General features: G+C 39.1%; 2 protein-coding genes across 5 annotated transcripts; one reads left to right on the top strand and one right to left on the bottom strand.

The window, feature by feature from the left end:
- The first annotated feature begins 349 nt into the window (after window positions 1-349).
- On the top strand, window positions 350-7,355 carry LOC135636812 (uncharacterized). Its single transcript, XM_065148873.1, has 7 exons — window positions 350-468; window positions 554-726; window positions 3,562-3,714; window positions 6,452-6,584; window positions 6,661-6,775; window positions 6,867-6,929; window positions 7,124-7,355. Exons 2-6 carry the CDS (start codon window positions 569-571, stop codon window positions 6,923-6,925), a joined length of 618 nt encoding a protein of 205 aa, XP_065004945.1. The 5' UTR covers window positions 350-468; window positions 554-568; the 3' UTR covers window positions 6,926-6,929; window positions 7,124-7,355.
- Window positions 7,356-7,785: 430 nt separating this feature from the next.
- LOC135583267 (uncharacterized) lies at window positions 7,786-15,803 on the bottom strand. Of its 4 annotated transcripts, XM_065148870.1 has the most exons (13): window positions 14,784-15,191; window positions 14,584-14,697; window positions 14,174-14,442; window positions 14,025-14,099; window positions 13,864-13,922; window positions 13,643-13,778; window positions 13,386-13,482; window positions 13,176-13,242; window positions 11,481-11,579; window positions 10,392-10,481; window positions 9,450-9,604; window positions 8,854-8,955; window positions 7,786-8,185 (listed from the first exon to the last, which is right to left on the bottom strand). In XM_065148870.1, exons 3-13 carry the CDS (start codon window positions 14,424-14,426, stop codon window positions 8,092-8,094), a joined length of 1,227 nt encoding a protein of 408 aa, XP_065004942.1. In that variant the 5' UTR covers window positions 14,427-14,442; window positions 14,584-14,697; window positions 14,784-15,191; the 3' UTR covers window positions 7,786-8,091. The 4 variants fall into 4 exon arrangements, with proteins under 4 accessions (XP_065004942.1, XP_065004941.1, XP_065004944.1 ...); XM_065148869.1 differs by lacking the exons at window positions 14,584-14,697; window positions 14,784-15,191 and adding an exon at window positions 15,318-15,803; XM_065148872.1 differs by lacking the exon at window positions 14,584-14,697.
- Window positions 15,804-16,516: the final 713 nt, after the last annotated feature.

Here is a 16,516-nt window from a genome sequence, read left to right as displayed (position 1 = left end):
TTTTTTCTTAGTCACTTATTAAAAAAATTTACAAAATAGTTAATAGATATTTGCTTGATGGTTGAATAAGAAATTATCCTCTTTTCTTCATGGATATTAACGTGGATCTTAGAATTTATAAGAGTAATATTTTTATTTTCGATTTTGATAAGGATGAATATGTAAACATCACCAATACTAAGACTTCGGTCATATACGCAATCATAACCCATTAGTGAACTCCTGAAGTATAATAACCTTATCACTATGGTTTTTGTGATTTGATTCATGTTATACGATCATCGACAAATTTGATTGACCGGTCCAATTCTTGTCTAACCCTGACGCGGACCGAATTGGTCCAACCGAACCGTTTCGTTTAAATAACCCAGGCGTCATCCTCATTTCTCTTGTTTTCGAGCCCGAGCCAGCCATTAGGAAACCCTAGAAATCTATCGCAACTTCCAGTCGAGGAGTCTTCGCAAATCGGTAAGATCGATTGTTCTTCGGGTAACATCGAGTAGAGGTTGAATTTTGCGGTGATACTGTATTGCGTTGTTTGTGTGGATTGTAGAGAAGAGAGGCGGCAATGACCACCGAAGAGGACCCGATCGTGCAAGCAAGCAAAACCCGCCGCGAGAGGTTGAGTGCTCTACGCGCGGCTAAGGAGTACCACAGCATGCCGGACGATGCAGCGACCGAGGACGAAGCCAAAGCAAATAGCCCGGCAGATGATCACGTTGTGGTGTACGACCTCTTCTTTTTTGTGTGTTTAGCAGCTCTTATTTGGTTTCAATTCTATTTTCCCGATTATTACTGCCTGGTGCTGGTGTTCTTTACTCATGCCTTAATTGCTATAGTTAAGATCAAGCGATTACGTTTTGCTCAAGACTGTGCGGTATCGCAACCGATTTCTGGAACAAGTTACTACGTTTTGGTGACCAATGTGTATTCCTTGAAAATTCTGTTGGCTTATGACATCTGACTATGCTAATAAGAAATCTAATCGAATTTGATGTGCAATTTCTATACCCAACTAATATTTGTCATACAAACATGCCAAATTGGGAGTGCTATTAGATGGCGATGTTTTCCTTCACATTCTTAATTTCTTCCTACTGTTTTTTTTCTCATGTAATTAAATGGCTATAATTCATGGCCATTGTTTATTCTGCTTTCAATGTTATGCATAAGTTATCAAACTTTGGATCATAAAATCAAGTTGAATCGGCCTATGAAATGTAAATCCAATAGACTTGGGTTGACTTGTGAGTTGACTCGGTACAATAGGTTGAATTTATTGGGTTGTCAGAAGTCAGGGCACAAATGATGAGTGAGCCCTGGGTTTTTGTCTGATGCCGCTGCCAACATCACTGGCCGAGCGACCTCTCTTGGCTGCTACTGCAAGGTGCCACCTCCCGTAGATGAAGCCACCTCCTCTTGTTGTTACTGTTCTCTCCGGTCTCTTCTTCTCCCATCTCCTCCCTCTCCTTCCCTCTCTCATATCTTCTCTCTCTTGTCTCCTCCTATCTCCCGCCCTCTCCTTTCCTCTCTCATCTCTTCTCCTCCCTTCGCTCGTCTCTTCTCTTCCCTTCTCATGTGATCTCCTCTCTTCTTCTTTCCTGTTCTGTCCTCTCCTTGATTTTATTTCTCTAATATCCAGATTCATTTGTGGAGAAAAAAATATATTTATTCATGATGAACTTAGACAATTCTTTGCATTCAAATGTCCAAATCTCAAGGTACCATACAACCTTGATTCAGTTGCATTGCATTTTATTTAAGAAACTTAGAAATCTTCTGTTGTTATCCTATTAGAAGCTAGACTTATTTTGCTTGGTAAAAGAAGTGAGGTCATGTAAATGCATAAGTTGTCATTCTCTTTGATTTTGTTCATATACCAGCACATGTGATTAATTAGGCTTTGATGTGTAGCTTATAGCACCTCTTCTTGCAAAAAAGTCATTATATGAAAAAAAAAGCCCTTAAAAAATGAGACGCAAAATAATAAAATTAATTAATTTTGCAAATAAGATATTATGCATTCACTTTAAGAAGAATGCAATTATTAACTCAAGGTTATGCACGTGTTATTAAATGTTATCAAAAAATTATTTATAAATTTCTTTAAGTATATATATGTATTTTAAAATTACTTTTTTGAGGATCTTACAATCTTATGATCTGAGTTTGTGAGTCCCTTTACAATCCTAGGTAAAAAAGTGAGTTTTGCAACCTTGGATTTTAGAGATAGTGATTTGGTATGATTAATTAACACCTAAATAAAAGGATAAATGAGGAAATTTTGGGAAAAGTTCACCAATATAACTCATTTTTCGACAGGGAACCATAGACTTACAGGGAAACAACAACTCTTGTTTCTACAGGAAGGCTATCAAACTCGCCATCTGGTCCATAGGATTGTGCAATCTTACGGTTCAGATTAAGCCTAGTGAGTTAACTCGGCCTCTGAAACTTAAATTCAAATGGACTCAGGTTGACTCATGAGTCGACTTGGTACAATCAGTCGAGCTTATCATGCTGTTCAGCTTTGCTGAGTAGGCTATATTGGGCTTCATAGCTTATTTTCAGCTTATAGAGGTAGCTAACCTCTTTTTCCCCTCCAAATGGTGGTCGCTTACCTTTGTAGCAAGCTGACAAGGACACATGGTGATCTTGTGTGCCTGAATCTGGGAACACCTGTTTTTATTCAGACTGGGGTCTTGCTGCTTGACTGAACCTAAATTCCAACTTTGTTGACTGGCTGATCTGCTTGGACCATCAAGCTGTTGGGGCCCTGGTTTCTTAACATCATAACATATGAATCCTATACAATCCAACTTAATTTTCCTATGAAATTGTGTGCCAAGTAAACCAGTTGCATGATTCAAAATGCTATTAAGAGCATGGGGGAGGCCAAGGAGGAGGGGAGAGGAGAGGAGAGGACGCAGAGAAATAGAGGGGGAAGAGAAGGAAGCAAGCATACTTGTGGGAAGAAGAAGAGGTGTCGACACGGACAAGGAAAAGACACCAATGCAGATGAGGAGGCATTGATCATGCGGTGGGTAGGAGGACGAGAAAGCTGTTATGTAGTGGGAAGGAGGTTGAGGGAGCAACATGGTGGGAGGAACTTTTGACATGGAGGAGGAAAGAGTGAGAACCTAACAGAAAGAAGCATAGAAAAACAAAAAGGGAAAAAAAGAAAGATAGCCGACAGTTATCAACGCTAAAAGAGATCTGGTAACAATACTGAACAATAAACATACCACCCAGTACAGCTCAATACTGATCTGCTGAGCATCTGGTAAGCCTGGGATGTCGAGCTTACCGGTAGTAAGTCTTATATCTAACTAGACCTGGCAAGTTTAATGTACATATCGGTTGGTGGTCATACCGGTAAATACTGGTCTATTGAACGGTATGTGCATTTGAAATCCACACTCTGGGTATTTCAAGTGTGTCTTGTTCTCCGTTTGTTTAGTATTATCATCTTGGTTAGTAGCTTGGCATTCTGCTCTCTCTTATAACACAAAATCTTGATGCTATTTATTGAACTTTCTTTTTCTAATCGTATCATTCCAGGAAAGAAATGGATGCAGAGGAAGATCCAATTGAACAAGCTGCTTCTGCACGGCGTGAAAGGATAAAAGCTCTTAAGATGGCCAAAGAGCTTTTGGATACGCCAGATGAAGAAGCTGCAAAACATGATAATAAGACAGAAGACTCTGAGGATGAGTAAGCCAGTCATTTATTCATGTTTTTATTTTGAAGTATTATTCTGCTATTAGGATAAGTTGGATAGCATTACAAATAGTGTTGTTATCACCATATTCTTGTTGAATTTTTAATGTATTAGAGGTATGGGATTCAAATGTTTTTCATTAAGATTACATGCGAAAAAAATTGTCAATTTGTAAATCTTGAATGATATTGATCCATCTTTTAGCAATTTTATTTTGATCAGTTATGACATGTGACTTCCAAAGTGGCCTTTTCTATTTCTTTTGCAGTGCTGAACTTCTTAGTTGTATAAGGTTCAGATGTTTTGGGATAGTGTTTAAAATGTGTACTAAAGTGCTTCTAAAAAAGCTATTTAAGTTGTAACTTTGTTGGTGTAAATTACTATTTACCATCTCATAGGAGCCCCAGGCAATAGACCTAGCTTCATCTCTATATTGTCGCTTGTGAGACATGTCAATTCTCAACTTCATGAGCTGTTAGGGATTACACCTCATAAGTAGTGCTTTTATAAACTGAGGAAGAGAAATACTCAAGTGCAAGCAGAAGGAAAAATAACATCATGTTGCTGGAATAAGGGTTAATATTTCACTAAGTGTCTCCAAGGGGGTTGCATGGCTTTACTTATAGATTTCTAATGCTAAATCCTAATGTAAATCAACTACTAGCTTTGTAGCACAACTCTTCCCATAATACAGTCGCTTATCTCCCTATTTTGTTGTTTCAGTTGGCCTTTTTCCTCAGGTTTTAGGCTGCACAAACAGTTTTTGCCACAACAAGACCTTGTGATGTGGGTTGGAGCAATGAATTTTAATTTTCTGCACAAACAGTTGTAGCTATATAGCATAGCTTCATGAAATTGTAATATCCTACTCCCATTTTCTTGTCAGAGTGGGGCTTTGAAGTTTTGTCTCTCTTGGACAAGGCTGTTGGGATTGGAAGCCCTGCATTGCAACCCATTTATTAGTCACTCCTTGTCCCAATGTAATATCTTTGGAAGGCATTAAAGAGTTTTGCATGAAACTTCCTTGTAGCATCATCCTGTGAGCCATCACTCCACGATCAAGAACCTTAGAATATAATCTTCCATCAACTCGACTTTGATTCTGACCTTGGATCGACATTACCTAAGGCTCCTCCATGGTTTGAGCTTTGACACATGGAAGACTTTGTGAATATATTCCCTAAAAGAAATCTTTTCAACACACAAGAGGGTCCGGAGGAATGCTTGCTTTAGCTCAAAATGGACTAAGGAATACCTATCCTGTGGCGTTTCAAGTACCAAATAGCAAATTGTTAACTACATCTCATTGTGTTTGTGGTCATAGTGCTGTGTTATCTGTGTTCTGCACTGATATCTCGGCGTTGGTGCCATTGGGCACTTCTTAGGTCTCTTGGACACTGCTTGGATGGCTAATTTTGTGGACCTGCTGATGTAGAATTTTGTAATAATAGTTTGTTTTATATTAGCCTTCTGATGTAACTCTTGACCAGTTTTGCCACCACTAGTTCTTTAACTTTGTGACAATTTTTAATTGGTCTCTCAGCTTTAATTTGTGTCTATTTACTCCCAAAAGTTTAATTATAGAAAACTGGATATACTCGAGCAGATGATTTGTTTTAGTGTAATTTCGCCCTGAGCAAGTACATTTTTTGTCTTGAGATCATTTTCACCACCAAGGTCTAAAATCATCTTGGTTTGATACTCGTTTAAACATTGGTCCTTGGTTGGATTGGTACATACCAGTTGGAACAGTATGTACTGGCTTGACTGGTATTTGATATTTTGGTAACCGCTTCCAGCAATTCTCATTGATATAGAAATTGTGGCCACATTATCTTATTGTTAAACAGAGCAACAGTTTTTGTATCAGAAGCGTCAGTCTCAATCTCAAACAGTATATCAAAATGACAAAGCATGAGCATATGCATGGATGTCAAGAGTTTCTTTGATGCCTTGAGTGCTTACATCACCACATGAATCCAAAATAACTGTCAAATTGCAATTTAGGTGGACTGAACGATCAGTGAATCTGTCAGGGGTGATGTAACCTCTCACATTCCTGATGAGTTGAGCCGATGCATATGGATCCCACCGGATCATACCTGTTGAGTGACCACATCACTCCTGACAACTCTCAGTGGTGGTTCTGGTTCAGAGTTCAGACCACCTAAATAACAATTTCCTGACAAGAGTTGACGTTTGCCAGTAGATCATCTCATTGTTACTTATTTGACTTTGTCCTGTCTCAGGTCATAAAATGAATGAGTTGGATCTGATAAAGCATAAAGACAAACCTTTTAGTTAAAGTTTGGTTTATGTTTGCATATAAATTTTCATCATGCCTACCTCAGATACTGATTTATTTGTGCAACAATCATGACTCCTCTTCTTTCTTAATCATTGATTGCAACAAGAGAACAGTTGTCATAAGGTAATTTATGATCAAATCTGGCTAGATAAACTGAACACTGTTTCTCCATTGATATGGATGCCTTAGTTCGGTTGCCCGAACAAATTATTGTGTTTCTCCTTTTTCTTACATTTGTCTCAATGCTCCAAGATATATGTTGAAGTTTCGTGTTTATATTCTACAATAAATTCCTTCTTTTGTTTAGTTGACAGGATTTATTTTGTTTTCTGTTACTTTCTAGCAAGAACCTACTATCTTTTGTCGATTAATTTCTTGTCTAATTTGTACAAACATGGTTGTTTGTGTTCAATCTTTCATAGGATGCCAAGTATGAAGTTCAGAAACTACCTTCCACATGACAAGCAACTACAGGAGGGCAAGGTGGCTCCAGCAACCCTACCAAAATTCGAAGATCCAGTTGCCGCTGCACCTCTTCCACCGGAGAAAATTGAGGTATTGTAATCAGACTAGTTTTATCAGATGCACGGTTCTCTTGTACTTGGAGTATCAACTCAATTTTTGTGTTCAGGACCCTTTTCTAAATATTGCCCCAAAGAAACCTAATTGGGATCTGCGGAGGGATGTGCAGAAGAAACTTGACAAGCTCGAAAGGCGAACACAAAAAGCACTATACAAGCTCATGCGTAAGTACAAAATAATCCTCTGATGGATTACTGTTTACTTGTGTCTCTGAGCTTATGGTTATGTAATGTCATCTGACTCTCTCTCGTACAGAAGAGCAAGAAAAGGAGACAGAGGCAATGGACGTAGAGAATGGCGTAGCTGAAGATTGATATGGTAATTCTAGTAATGTCAGTAGATCAAATCAGTGATATTAGAACTTAGAACTGCAGTAGGCCGAAACTTTGAACCTGGAAAGGACGTTAGTGCGGACATTTTAAAGGAGTAATTCCTAATATTACTTGTGAATTTTGATTTTGTGACCTTTAGGTTATTAATTCGAATACATATTAACATATACACTTCCTCAGGACACGGGTCGTGAGTTCTCTCAGCGAGAAGGTTGCACACGTTGATCTACCCATACTGATAAAGATCAATAGATCATTTCTTAGGGTCTTGTGGTTCAAGGTGGAGAGATATGATGGATCAAGAACTTGTTGGAGTGCTAAGATAGGGTATGACCCAATAGAACCTACTCTGAACCTTTTTTATATCTCATGTGGGGAAACTAAATGTGATTTCATCTTAAGATTGCACATATATCATACCGTGATAATGTCATGGTCGTGGCCAAAGCTCGTAGATACACTAATGCTGTAGATGCCTGGCAACGTCTATTTAGAGAAAGCACATGACATTGACAGGGAGTCGTATTAGAGAACCCATTCGAGCTCCGGAGCATGGTGAACCACTATACAAAGATGCTCTTGTGGGCGTGTGAATCTTCGAATACGGAGAATGAGACTCGCTCAGATGGCATAACGGTCTCGGCCAATTTAGACACATCCAGGATGGCATGGCAGCTACATATGAATGCCTCTAAACATTGTTGGATCTGCTCATTCCATTATTACTGGATTTGATACAAACAATGAGAGGAAATGTGATAATTAGCCTGATCAGTAAAGATCTCATCAGATTATTGAAATCAAAATTCATCTTCATCATTTATTCTTTCCAAAAAGAAAAAGAAAAAAAAGGTAGATGCCACTTTGGAATTGTATAAAGATGTTTTATACAAGTTGCATAAAGTTCTACACATTAAATGCAATGTGTGACGCTTTGTACACAACAGATCTATTAGATAAACAGGATGTGCAAGGAGAGAACGCAAGTGAGAAGAAAGCAGAACAAGGAAGATAAATGGAAGGAGAGTTGGTTTCTCACAAGCTTTTTGGTGAGTCAGCCTCCCTCTTTCAAGCTGAGACATACATTACTGAGCTAACATCTTCTATTATTATTATTATTATTATTATTATCCCTTCTCGCGATGCCGTTAGTTCCACAAAGGATCCAATGCAGTAAGTTGATAGTCATCTGGTTTCAGAGCCACTGCAAAATCTGGCAATGTTGGTGCCCTCTCAAGGATCCTGGAAATGGACCTCAGATTATTACAGTTTCAACAAAAGTTTAATCACACCAAGTAAAAGTTACTGGAAAACAACTATATATAGTCCAAAATCACGGTTAAACATTTGCAATGCATCTGCTGTAGGGCATAATTTTGATGGAAAGAGGTCAACAATGTTAATTCCCAGAGGAATTGTAATAGTTGCAACCGGATTAATTACATGTTACTTTCTGTACTTTCGTATTGTTCCAGCACGTGATGTCACGTGTTGTGTTTTTTTATCAATGCAACTAACGACGTTAGGGCAAATGAGGTTATTTGTTTCGTTTTCAGAATTATAGGGATACCCAATGCAATTTTTTTTAAGTACAAGAACTGCAATGTTAATAGGATCCAAGTATAAGGAGTAATATGTAATTAGCCTACTGCAACTTCATGATGATAACCTTTAAGAGAAATGGGCTATATGAGGTGATAAATTCAATAAGTTTAGTCCTAAGCCTATGAGCCTGCAGTTTGCACAACACTGAATGAAGCATGGAAAAAGTGTGGTCATGTTTATTGAGTTACCAGACATCAGTGCCAGGCATGGAAATGGAAATTTTTGTCTTGGTACGTGATTAAAATTGAATCTTTATCGGTTAAAAATGAAGGAATGCTACTAAAAGTCGAATGAGATGTTGGTACCTGTCTTGGCTATAGAGATCTTGATTCATCCGAACCTTGCTGGACACATCTTTGGAGATTTTTTCGTGCAAATACTTCATAGAACCCGAGGGAGGAGGATTCCTGTACTTAAAAAGAATAAATACTACATTTGACACAATTTGATTTGTGCAGTTTTAAGAAAATAACAGCTAGTAGATTATGAATATCAACCATGATTTTTCTGAAAAAAAAAAAAAAGAATATATGTTTCTTTCTAATATATGATTCAAAGTTTCTACATACTGATAGATAAACAACCATATTTCTCTAGAAACTCTGCATCTTAGGTCAAGGTTCTTGTTTCAAATAGTCACAAACATAAAATAAACACAAATTCTAGTTTGACGTCCATTTCTTTTTCATTTGAAACTCAGAAATTTACCCATTGTTTCATTCATCTTTGACATTTTCAATGTCAAGAGTTCATAACAAAGAAATGAGAATTGCTTAACACAACTACTTACATTTCTTGCATGTAAAAGTTATGATTATTTACGAGTCAAGAAAAAAAAACGTTATGATATTCCTCTATATCGTAGTAAAAGATGGGTGGCAAGAAAAGGTAAGGGAACCACCTTGAAGTAGGAGGCATCATATTGAACGCCTCAGACGCTCTCTTACTTTCTTTAAGGAACTCTTCTGCTACTTGCAGAGCATTGACAGCCATCCGATGGGATTTCTCTGTGTTTCCCTCGTCAAGGATTAACCCATGGAAATAATAAGCAGCAGCCTGTTGACGTCGAACAATACAATTAGATATATGGATCTCAAACTAAAGCACTTGAGTGAAGAAAGATTACCACCAGATGCTATTGCATAACTTGAAATCAAAGGGAACTTAACTGTATGAATTATGAATTTCTAGTTATATGGATCTCAAACAGGCACTTGAGTGAAGAAAGATTACCACCAGATTCTATTACATAACGTGAAATCAACGGAAACTGTATGAATTATGAGATTATAGTTGAAACAAAGAACCAGAGCACCTGATCGGATAACAAATTCCTGAATCTTATGCTTATTTCTACACGGTTACACCACCAGCAATCCATGCTAAAATCTTATTGCTTCGTATCCAAATCATCAAGATCGAATAAATACGCATCATAGTGTAGGTTCTGCCTTGTCAACACTTTAATCGAATAACTTGTCATCATCAAGTTGATGAGAATTTTACCAAGACAGCTACTCAATAGCAGATTCCAGACTGATGCACTAGAATATACTTCAAATACTAATTGGAAGTGAATCTATTAAGTACTTCTCATTGTCAACAACAGAAAATTTACTGTTCTGTCCGCAAGTCTATTAAGCACTTATTGCTATCAGCAACTTGTGCAACATGGTTGTAAATTAAGCATGTTTTCTCTAAAATGCATGCTCTTGTCAGCATAAGCTGTAGATATACAAAGCCACATATCAAAACTTGCAAACCAGCCAATGTTCTTGGACCATCGGTTTATTCACTAAAAACTAAAAAGAACTTTCAAAGTTACAGGAAGTAAACAACTAACCTTCGCTTCAACATGTTTCCACTTAATAAAGAGTTGATGCTTTCCTCCCCAACCTTCAGTTAACGGATACTGTGTAATGTTATTCTCAGCCTGAACCACCAATATAGTTTTCATCAAATGAATTAAAGGTCCACATGCATCACACAGTCTTCTAAAATATGACACGTAAAACCGAATGTTCAACATACTCCTTGTGGTAAGAAAGCCAAGAAAACGTATTCACAAAAAATCCAAGAATCACAGCTCATGCTATCGCTCAATTCTACTACCATATGCCACTCTATAAACTCATAGAAACCATGAAATTAATGTGCATGTAATACTTAAATATTGTGTCTGCTAGCTCAAGGAATAAACTGGAAATCAATCTGGAAATGAGAAAGCTGGTAATAAGTATTGTATATGAGTTGCTGAAGCATCATAACATGCATAACACTAAATACTGAGGTTCAAGAAAAGCTACTTTGAAGATAAGAGACAACAAAAATAAGAACACAGAACTGTTGAAATACAGGTATTTAGTACCCAATATAATCCATAGGTGATTATTGGAAAAGTAAGCTTAATGTACGCAGTTTGAAAATGACAACTCATATAGTTGTCCATCTTTCCTTGAAGATCTACACTGTCTTAGAGGAATGATAAAACATCAATGATCTTCATATAGACATGATTTTGGATAAAGACTATAAGAACAGTTTCTCTTCTACTTAATGCAGTACTTGCCACCATGCATATTTGCAGAAGCTCCTTCATGTATGGAAAAACAAAAAAAACTTGACATACTGCACAAGGGATGGATATAAACAATAAAATACACCTAGACCATATAAACATACATAAAGGAACATAAGATATTGAGAAAATTAAATGACATTACATAAGTGAGGTCTACAATAGCCTATTAATCAGCAAAAATAAAAATAAAACTTATATGTTACCACTATTTCCCTGTAATAAGAGGTAGCAGAAAAAATCTTTCAGAGGCAAAAGGAATTAGACAATATAAAGAAAAATTCCACTTGGAAAGCAAGTAGGAACAAGCTGTAGATGCCTGATCCATATAGAAGGATTAAAATGTTGCACTACCTCATGCCAGCACTTGACCATCTCACATGCTAATCTCCTTTTTACAGCAAGTGTAGCCCTGGGACTCCCCATTGCCATCCTTAGTTGAAGATCGATACTCTATACCAATCACGAGAATGGAGAAGAAAACCAAATTAGACAAAGACAAAGTAAAAGACTAGCTCATGTACATAAGTACAGGTGCTTCCAAGGTGCATACTAATTCTAATGCAAATTCAACCAATTCAGATACTGGTATGCATATATAATGACTTTATAAGAGAGCCAGAATCAGAACTAGAGATGCTTATGATTTTAGAAGAACATAGTATCACATAGATCATGGAATTTCTGTCTTACACGAGTTCATATTTTATAATGTTTATCATTGATTCCTAGCCAACATCAACATATGATAAAAATAGATAAATTGTCATTGTGAATACAGAAAAGATATGAAACATGTTTTATCAGCACTATTATCAGAATTTGTGTCCAAATCACATTCAAATTATTCAATTCAACATTGAGAACTTATTAAAACAGCATGTATGGAAAGATCATCTCTACTCAAGAATAAAAATGTAGCTCAGATTGTTCAAAATTAAAACAATAGGTCAGTGATTTAAAAAGGCGCTCGGGCGCTCGCCTAGGCACTCGGGCGAGGCGAGGCGAGGCCCGAGCGCCTCGCTAATCTCCCAGGTGGCGCGCTTCAAACAGGCGCCGCCTGGGCGCTCGCCCGAGCCCAGGCGCTGGGCGCTTCGGGCGAGCGCCTGGGTTAACCAAGACGACCGAACCAGGATTTTAGGTCTGGTTCGATCTCTGATGGTTAGTTGGTTCAATCAAATCAACTAAAATCGATATAAGTGAGAACCCAACCCTAACCCTTGTCGCTGCCGCTCCCGATCCCGATCTCGCCGCTGTCGCTGCTCGCAAACGCTGCCTCTGTCGCCGCTGCTGCTTCCGATCCCGATCCTGATCCCGATCTCGCTGCTCGCCGCTGTCGTTGCTCGCCGCTGTCGTTGCTCGCAAACGCTGCCTTTGTCGCCGCTCGCACCTCCCGCTGCTCGCCGCTGTCGTTGCTCACAAACGCTGCCTCTGTTGCCGCTCGTGCCTCCCGCTGCTCGCCGCTCTTGCTCCCGCTGTCGCTGCTCACAAACGCTGCCTCTGTCGTCGCTCGCGCCTCCCGCTGCTCGCCGCTCCTGCTCCCGCTCCCGCTTCTGCTGCCGCTGCTCGCAAACGCTGCCGCTGCTTGCCGCTGTCGCTGGTCGCAAACGCTGCCCGCTGTCACCGCTGCCTCCTTACACTCCGCTGCCGCTGCCGCTTCCTCTTTTCTCAGTCAGCAGGCTCAGCACCCCCTTACACTTCTTTTTTCTCCTTCTGTTAACAGTATACTGTATACTGTTAATATTGTTAGGTTTATTTAAAATTATTAATTTTCAATACTGTTAATAGATTTTCTTAATTTAATAGCATATTTTAATTTAAAATTTTAAATAATTATATTTATTAATTATATTATATATTTTTATATTTTAGCGCCTCGTTTCGCTCGGGCGAGCGCCTCGGGCGTTTTTGGACCTTAGCGCCTACCGCTTTTTAAATCACTGTAATAGGTACGACCAGAAAAGGAAACATTGACAGTAGAATAAACTCATAAAGTTATTTTATCCCACAGAATCAGTTTATGCATTATAACTAAAAGAGAATAAGTACCTGACCCATTGCTTGCATGCGAAGAGATTGGAGTACTCCTTCAGCAAGGTCAACAGGAAGATCTTTCCTACAAATAGTTATGGCAGAAAATTCAGGACATGTGAATCTCAAAAAAAAGAAAACCAATCAAGCATCTTCAAGAGAGAACATGATATATCAAGTAAATAAACAAAAATAATCTTTATGGATAAAATCTCATGAGATGTTAACCTAAGATCAGGAGGAAGTCTAGGAAAAACATGCTGAATAGCACAATCGAGATAACCTGCTGCCTTCAATAATATATCAATAGAGTTCCTCCTGCTCTCTGTAAAAGAAATGCAAAACTGAAGTATGTTTTTATAAATAGATTCATATATCTTCCATAAAGAAGTAAAATTTCACATCATGAAATAATTATGTGAGGTAAAATTATTAAAATGTGATGGTGCTTTATTTTTTCCTTAAATCTAGATATTAGTACCCACCTTCGGATACGTTTAGCTGACGTCCATCACTAAAAATTTTTGGAAGAAGCAATGAGTTGGCCTCAGAGAGACACAGCATGGCCATCAAGTGCAGAACTGAAAGCACCTCATACCAAGCATTTGCCATTTTCGTTTCCTGCAACAGAATCAGCCATCAGGTCTACTTCTTCTCACCCTAGGATGAGTATTTGATAGGGAGTGCAACTAACTCATTACACTACCTCTTCATTATCCTCCTGGTTAGCCCATACAAACTGCACTTTATCTGTTAGTTGACTTCCTGTAAATTGTAGTTCATACAACTGTCAAGAGTTGAAAACACATTGAATAAATATAACTTGAATCTACAAATCATTTTCATAAAACAAATGAACCGGATTACCATCTTTTACCAATCCCAATAGGACAGGTAAGTAGTCTTCCAGAGCCTGCAGCAGATCAGCCAAACTCGAACCTCCTGCATTAAAGAGAACTATTATGTGTCAGATTAGCCAAACCAGACGAAGGTCCATCAGATCTGAATAAGCTGACCATGTTGCGTGGCTGTTTTCCTCCTAGGCTTCGTCACAGTTGGTGCCTCTTGAGCAGCCATGACTACTATTCTAGTTCTCAGGGCTGAGAGGCGTTCGACTAAACTCCTCGGCAATCTGTCACCCAGTGACTGAAAGAAGTCCACATCCTTAGGGACTCGCAGGCCTGGCACAAACACTGCCACCTCTCCAACGTTCCCTGGCCTTCTCCTGTTTCCAGCTGCATCTTTTGGTCTCGAAGACAGGCATCCCATGTTCCGGAACTTACTTCTGCCAGAATGCAAAATGGACTAACTCTGAGTGCCCAACAGTCATCAAACAATAAATCGAACCTCGTAAGGCAACAAGGTAATAATACACCAATCACTCATAAGACAACAACGAAGCTAATGGAGGAAGGAAAGTGCGCGCCTCAATCATCAATAACGCGACAAAATGGTGAAATAAAGCTAAAAGATCTCCCACACAACACATGAGATGACTACACTTCCATGCTTGCAGACGAAAGGCATCCACCAGGGAGAACTGAAACGTGGCATAACAATCTTGAGGTCAACCAAACGCGGCACGGATTAAATAAACGCCGACGACCAAAGTTATAGGTGACTCACGGGGATTACGTAAGGAGTGGATAGTCCAGAAAACTCGCAGTCGGGCCAATTCCACAAGTCCATCAACGCTAACGCAATCAATCGACTGTTCTAGTCACTTTTTCTCGGCCAACCAGACGCTCAATTGACACGTCTCTTGATCTCTGCGCTGCAGATTCGCACGGCAGAAGGACACCAAACAAACAAACAAGGCAAGAGAAAAGGGGCACTAAAAGCAGAGCCGAAAAGGAGATTCCTTTTAACTCCACCCATCCAAAAAGCTTTCACTTGAAGAAATCAGAAACGAACTTGAAAGCGAAGCAGATCAAACTCTTCGGAGAAGGTCGAGTAATGGATTTCCAAACGAGCAATTCAAGCATGCGACTGAAGAGTAAATTAAAAGAAATCGCCGGTAGAATTGCATTTCCCGCTGAACTTGGGAAATTTTGCAACTTAGAAATAATTCGAGCTAGCACGAATCGACAGCAAGCCACTAACTTAAGCTTTCAGCGAGACAGACGATTCGAGAAAGAGTGTGGGACGAAGAGAGGTTACCTGGCAGCCACGGGATTCAGATCTCATCGCACTCTTCCTCCGCTGTGAAAGAAGAAACGTTCGCCACCAGATCCACCAGGTGGGCAAACCCTAGGTTCACGGGAATTAGAGAATTCCCCTCGACAAAAGTAGATTCCCGGCCTTGTTTATCAGAGAGGGAAGAAGCCCTAGAATACGGCGACAATCTGGCTGGCAGAGGGGAGGAGAGGACAGGAGTAGGGCGGAGTGGAGCAGAAAAGAGAAGAGGAATGTCGAGAGCCTTCGCTTGGACCCGCTCTGCTGCACATCAGACGAGAGATGGATCGATCATGTTACTTCATCATGCTCATTAATCTAAACGATGTTCACCCTGGGCGGTATATATATATATATATTTCTTTTATCAATTTGACGAAACTGTCCCTTCGCCCTCCATCGCCAACACCGTCGTCGCCTCCACCCCACCGTGAGATGGTGTCGCTCGTTGCCTCCTTCCCCTCCTCCCTTCCCCGCCCACCTTCATGAGGCGGTGTCACCCATGGGCAACGACAGCGGTGACGACGGTCGGGTGCGACGGTGATGGTCGGGACGACCAATGGAGGATGATATGATATTATGAGGCGCCCCAAGGTAAAAATCAACTAGAATTTTTTGATCGAATTATTGAAGAAAAAAAAACTGATAATTTCTCACAAAATATTTGAACTTTAATTTTTTTTTAAATAGACCGCTTACCATTGAAATTTTAAAATTTTGATTATTTTTCGAATAGAGGAGGATACCCAGTAGATCAATCTATGAGCGGAGACACAAAAGATCAGGGAAAGAATGCGATTGGTGGTGAGATCAGCTTATGCACAAAGATATATATAACTAAGAGAAAAGAGGAGGAGACCAACGATGGAGTCAATCCATGTGCGGAGGTACATGTTACTAAAGGAGGGGGGGGAGTGGTCAACTGATAGGATCAATCTGTGAGCGAAAGTGCAAGCAATCAAAAAAGGGGAGAAGGGTGATCAACAGTAAATGACCTTTCTTGTGATTACTAGAACAAAAGGGAACGAAACATAATGATCGATAAGGGTAGGATAATTATTTTAAAAAAATATTATTTAATTTTTTTTAAAAGTTATGCCGTTTGTCCACGAAAAAAAATTAAACTTATATATATTTTTTTTGTTAGAATTCACCTAACTTTTTAAAGTGAAATATCCATTCAA

Source organism: Musa acuminata, chromosome BXJ3-4 (genome assembly GCF_036884655.1).
Source record: "Musa acuminata AAA Group cultivar baxijiao chromosome BXJ3-4, Cavendish_Baxijiao_AAA, whole genome shotgun sequence".
Classification (NCBI taxonomy): domain Eukaryota; kingdom Viridiplantae; phylum Streptophyta; class Magnoliopsida; order Zingiberales; family Musaceae; genus Musa; species Musa acuminata.
The sequence above is the reverse complement of the archived record's forward strand: the minus strand, read 5'-3'. Positions and strand labels throughout refer to the sequence as shown.